The 6,000-nt window shown below is 37.1% G+C and overlaps 1 protein-coding gene across 1 annotated transcript; it reads right to left on the bottom strand.

Moving 5' to 3' along the window:
• Nucleotides 1-322: 322 nt before the first annotated feature.
• On the bottom strand, nt 323-5,814 carry LOC120224488 (cytochrome c oxidase subunit 7B, mitochondrial). The gene is made up of 3 exons (XM_039222719.1): nt 5,665-5,814; nt 2,204-2,328; nt 323-523 (listed from the first exon to the last, which is right to left on the bottom strand). The coding sequence occupies exons 1-3, from the start codon at nt 5,702-5,704 to the stop codon at nt 446-448; spliced, it is 243 nt and encodes an 80-aa protein (XP_039078650.1). The 5' UTR covers nt 5,705-5,814; the 3' UTR covers nt 323-445.
• Nucleotides 5,815-6,000: the final 186 nt, after the last annotated feature.

Genomic DNA, 6,000 nt, shown 5'->3' with positions numbered 1-6,000 from the left:
AAGTTCTCTTGGCAGGAGTAAAAAGGACTTAATTCCAATTCCAAAAATATGCATAAATTAGAGGTAGAAAGTAGTAGGCATAATCAGTATCTGGGCACTCAAAGATGACTTAAAGTAACTCTGAGATCACTTATTCATGAACCAGAAGCCTACTGTAAAGCTGACTTCCAGGTGATAGCCAAATTTTACTTTCATACCACCTCATAAAGAAAAATTATTTACGAAATTGTAAAGCATCTGCCCTTAATAGTAACACAAAGGTTAAATAAGTGAAAAGGGATCAAGCTTGGTTTCATTACAAAAGAAACAACAAAATGACAACAAAGGCTTCAAATATACTTTATTTCTTCAATCAGGCCATATTTTAATGGGTGCTCAGTGCTTTTACTTGGCATCAATTATGAGTTGGTTTTGAAACAATTCATTATTACACCAGCTGGGATGATTACTGATCTCTCCATTCCTTTGGGGTGACTCTGCCAACAGGAGACAGGTTCCATTCTATTCCAATTTGTGTTGCTGTCTGTAAGAATTAAAATGCTATCAGTTATAAAAGTTTAAACCAGAGTCCACTCTCCCTTGGAAACCATTTCTTAGAAGTGACAAAGATATTCTGCTCTATAGGTTAAAAACACACAGAGCTGGGATATACAGCTCTATGTAGGCCATATATATCTCTGTATCTCTCTCTCTCTATATATATATCTATATTATCTCTCTCTATATATATCTATATATCTCTATATATACCTCTATGTAGGCCAAATCTAATTGCTGTCCTAATTCTCTAGAGCAATACTCTTCAATAGAACTCCCAGAGATGAAAGAAATGTTCTAGATTGTTGTCCAACACAATAGCCACATATGGTTATTGAGCAATTGAAATGTGGCTAATATGACTGCGCAATTGAATTTTTAATTTCATTAACTCAAATTTTTACTTCACATTTCTATAGTATCTCCTCAAAGCACTGCTTCACTCAACCACAACTACCTAAATACTGCCAAAGAGCACTTTTGTAATATCCTTTCATCAAGGAACACCACTCCAAAAGTGCCCCTGATCACACATTTGTTCAACATCTATTTACTCTTCTACTTAGACACATCTATTTTAATAGTATATTTAAGGAAGGTTAAAACAAGAATGAAAAAACCCCATTAATAAATATCTTTGTTTATTAAGGTTAAGGGTTGATACATATCTTTTTTTTTTATTTTTTTAAATGTTTTATCTATTTCTGAGAGAGAGATAGAGACAGCATGAGCATGGGAGGGTCAGAGAGAGACGGAGACACAGAATCCAAAGACAGTCTCCAGGCTCTGAGCTGTCAGCACAGAGCCCGACATGGGGCTCGAACCCATGAACCATGAGATCATGACCTGAGCTGAAGTTAGATGCTTAACTGACTGAGCTACCCAGGTGCCCTGGGTTGATACATATCTTTTAGGAACTTATATATTTATCCTACTTGTAACCAGCAAATGTATTAACAGGTAAACAGATTATTACATGTAAGATGTAAAAACTAAAATAGTGAAAGTAATTCACTTTTACATCTCATCCATCAAAAGTGCTCTTCTGAGGGCAGAATTTTAGAAGAAAAACTGATTAAGTAAAGGAAATTGACCCAAGATGGTGAAAACCCTGGAAACCAAGTAACAAAAAGTGATTAACAAAACTAAAGATGTTTAATCTGAAAGAGAAGATCCAGGAGATATGATGGCAAATTTCTATTATCCAATGGTAATACATGAATTTCTGTGGCATGAAAATTATGGGTAAAATATGAATCCCTAATGCTATGAAAGAAATTCCTGCACTGGGTGAGTAATTACATTAGAAAATCTCTGAAGTTGGGGTGCCTAGGTGGCTCAGTCAGTTGAGGGTCCAACTTCGACTCAGGTCATGATGTCACCATTCCCAAGTTCAAGCCCTGCATCGGGCTCTGTGCTGAAGGCTCAGAGCCTGGAGCCTGTTTCGGATTCTGTGTCTCCCTCTCTGTCTCTGCCCCTCCCCCATTTGTGTTCTGTCTCTCTCAAGAAAATGAATAAACATTAAAAAAATTCTTTCTACAAGTAACATCTCTGAAATCCCTCTGAACTAGAAATGTATCCTATTATGTGAAAACATTTTGAATACATGAACTAAATAGGAATGAAAATCATCTAATATAGAAAATTATCAATCAACAGTACTTACATAAGCCCATACAGCAACACAGAAAGTGGCTCCACTAGCTAATACAGCATTACCATATTTGTCATGGAAATCAGGTGTCCGTTTCTGATGACTCTGCCTTGCCATTGTTTGCTGAATGCTTTGAACTTAAAGGAAAAAAAAGAAACACCGAAGCGTATCTATCAATTATAAGGAAAAGAGAACATGTAATTCATATTGCCAATCAGGAAAGAAAAGTTAACTTTATAGTATGAAGCAGGTCAATAAAATGTTAAAACATATTGTAGCTAAACAAAAAGTAGTGTACTTTAAAATGCATCAAAAATAAGATAAAATGACAGATGTATAGATATGTGAGAAAACAGGGGTGGCTGAGTGGCCCAGATGGTTAATCATCCAACTTCAGCTCAGGTCATGATCTCACAGTTTAGGAGTTCGCCTGCTTTGGATCCTCTGTCTCCCTCTCTCTTTGCCCCTCCCCTGCTCACGCTCTCTTTCAAAAACAAATGTACATTCAAAAAAGAGATATGTGATAAAACAAATATATCAAAATATTAATTGTATCTATTAACATTAATTGTATCAATAATTAATTTGCATTGATTTGTAATTTGTGTGTGTTCATCATAGAATTCTTCCATTTTCTGTATGTCTGAAAATTTTTCATAATAAAATCTTGGGGGACAGGGTGTAACTGGGGTACTCAGTTGACTGAGCAACCAACTCTTGATTTCGCCTCAGATCATGATCTTGAGGTTTGTGAGTTCAAGCCCCATAGGGCTTGGAGCCTGCTTAGAATTCTTTCCCTCTCTCTCTCTCTGCCCCTACCCCACTTTCTCTCTCTCTCTCAAAAATAAACAAACATTTAAAAATTAAAATAAAATCTTGGGGGATAAAAAGGACAGGTGGTATCAGTAACATTCACTACAAACCTCTGGAACTTGGCTCTTATCCATTAACTTGAATGACTTACATTTTCACTAGAGTTTACCCTGCAGTGCTCAACAACTTACAACATAAAAAATAAACTCAAAATGAACTTTTTTTTTAATGTTTTATTTATTTCTGAGAGAGAGAGAGAGAGAGAGAGAGAGAGAGAAGAGAGAGCGTGAACAGGGGAGGGTCAGAGAGGGAGATACAGAATCTAAAACAGGCTCCAGGCTCTGAGCTGGCACAGCCTGACACAGGGCTCGAACCCACCAACTGTGAGATCATAACCTGAGCCTAAGTCGGACGCTTAACCGACTGAGCCACCCAGGTACCCCTCAAAATGAATTTCTAATTAAAGCACACTAAATGCTTATGACCTTAAAATTCCAAAAAGAAAAAAAACTAAAATAATCTTGATTTTTTTTCAAAAACTACTAATGAATACCTTGCTAAAAGAAATGGGGTATACGAAAATGTGTAAAACACAGATCCTGTCCTCAAGTAACCTCCAGTTTAGAGGAGGATATGGGACATATATACACAAATCACTGTACTACAAGGAAGTAGAATATTAGCTAAGCAGTTTGAACAGCAGGTAGGATTTTGTTATACAGATGTAGGAAAGGGTAATCTGAAAAAAGGCAAACAAAGAAAAGCCCAGGATACTTAAGAAAAAAAAAAAATTATGGCTGTGCCTGGGTGGCTCAGTCAGTTAAGCGTCCAACTTCAGCTCTGGTCATGATCTCACAGTTCCTGGGTTCCAGACTCGCATCAGGCTCTGTGCTGACAGCTCAGAGCTTAGAGCCTGCTTCAGATTCTGTCTCCTTCCCTCTGCCCCTCCCCAACTAATGCATGTGCATGAGTTCTCCTCTTTTTCTCTCAAGAATAAACAAACATTAAAAAAGAGAAAAAATGTGTAAAAAGTATGTTTGGTTGAAGGACAAGGTATACAGACAAGTAATGGGGGATAAAACTAGAAAGGATCATTGGTAGAGGCAAAGGTTTTTGACCAGAATGACATTAAAACTTTGCTTTACTATTTTATTAGAATGAGTTTTCAAATTGCCTCTGGAGGCACTTAAGAGTTTGGCAAAGAGCTGAGACTGGTAAACGCTTATTTCTGGATTTTTTTTTATTCCTAAGTAACAGGTCCTTACTGTTTTAGAGCCCCAAATGGTACTTATATAATTGTTGCCCATTCTCTAGCATTTAAGAATATAATAGCTTCTGTGTAGTACAATGGGTTATCTAAGGATAGTTATTTGACCATTAATGATTTCTCCTCTTAAACTGCCTTACAGGTTTTCTTGTTCACCTTTAGATACACTTGAGATGAGCAAATTTACAAACGTGTCACTATATATTTTGTTCTAGAGCAGTTAAAAAGTGAGTGTGTGAATTCCGCATTGGAAAAAAAAAAAACAAAAAATTCCCTTTCTTGAGGTACAAGGCCATACCAGCTCAAAGGGCAAATAAATTAAAATTACCAAACAATTCTGCAACACCTCATGACTTCAACATTCAGGTAACCCAAGTGGATTTCTTTAGACCTCTCCTCTGAAACAAGAAATGGCTTAGTTACCACCTATTGGTAATCTCATATAATCCTCAACAATGGAGTTAAGTAGAATTATATGTTAACACCCTATTTTACAAAGGAGGAATATGAGGTCCAGAAAAATCATTTGCCCAAAGTGAAAGGGATAACAGACATGGCTTTTGGAATACTGAAAGCCAGTTGGGCAACTATTCTTTTGGTTGTCAAAGCTGCTTCAGTGTTTAGAACACAATCTACTAATACTCCTAAAAGACTCTATAAACTGAAAATAAAAAGATGGCTCAAAAAGCAATACGGTAATTGCTTAAAGTCACTTTCAACCTAAAACAAATGCTCACATTAGTCAAGGTCACCTTCACTGCAAATCAAATACGGAAATGAATTTTCACTCCCCAATGTAATACATTCTCAATACGTAAGGCTGGTCTCAAAGCTTCCTGTACCTGCCTAACTTTCAGACAAGAAAAAAAATTACAATTGCTTTAGAATAAGCTAATATTCATCTACTAACCCACGAACTACATAAAAGCTGCAGGGCCACCATTTAGGTTCTCCTTGCAATGAAACCATGAGGAGGAGCTAAATTTACAATTTCCTTCCACAGTTACAGGAACTGGGAGAGGAGGTTCTTCTCTTTCAGGGTAAATGCATCCTCAAAGCTAAAACTTACTAAATTACTGAAGGATTACTTGGATTAGTATCCACCAAGGGCCTTCTTCCCTAAAATTGTGTTTAATTGAATAACAAAAAACAAAAACAAAAACAAAAAAACAGGGGCTGCTTTGACTCTGGTAACAAAGAGTGAGCTAGGAACCAAATCAGAAACTCTGCGTGATTAAATCAATGCTAAACTCAGCTTTCCAATTACTTGGGGCGAGGTGGAAGACTGCGCATTTAGCATTAGAAAGTCGGGATGCAGGAGAGAAAGGGCACGAGAAACCACGAGGCAAAATGGATTAAAAGCAGTTGGAATTTGTTCACAATTTTTGCTTACCTCGCAGACGACTTAGAGCGTTTCTGGCCATCGGAAACATCCTGAAGCTGAAGACAGAACAGTGCAACTCTAGCTGCTGACTTCCTAAAACCTGGGGGCCAAGTCCCCTTGCAAAGAGCCCTGAAAAACAAAATGGCTTTCTGCAGGACTCCTTAATGAGATTTAATGAAATCTCGCGAGATCTTAAAAAAAAAACCCAATAGAAATTGTAATTCTCTTTACAGACAGGAAGGAAAAAGGCTTTTTGGGAAATGTAGTTTCACGCTTTGTGAGTGGTGTACTATGGTATTTAGTGAAGAATTAGAGAATCCTCCCCTGTCCCCTCCTTGGAACCAG

Source organism: Hyaena hyaena, unplaced genomic scaffold, assembly GCF_003009895.1.
Source record: "Hyaena hyaena isolate Hyena2069 unplaced genomic scaffold, ASM300989v1 scaffold_1181, whole genome shotgun sequence".
Lineage (NCBI taxonomy): Eukaryota > Metazoa > Chordata > Mammalia > Carnivora > Hyaenidae > Hyaena > Hyaena hyaena.
This window is presented reverse-complemented; position numbering and strand designations above follow the sequence as displayed.

What these genes read in the sequence shown, in the direction of transcription:
- LOC120224488 (XM_039222719.1), bottom strand. Translation starts at nt 5,704, where the DNA reads ATGTTTCCGATGGCCAGAAACGCTCTAAGTCGTCTGCGAG. An exon ending in CGCTCTAAGTCGTCTGCGAG is followed by an intron (nt 2,329 to 5,664) that starts GTAAGCAAAAAT and finishes TTTTCCTTTAAG; the next exon opens with TTCAAAGCATTCAGCAAACA. An exon ending in GTGTTGCTGTATGGGCTTAT is followed by an intron (nt 524 to 2,203) that starts GTAAGTACTGTT and finishes TAATTCTTACAG; the next exon opens with ACAGCAACACAAATTGGAAT.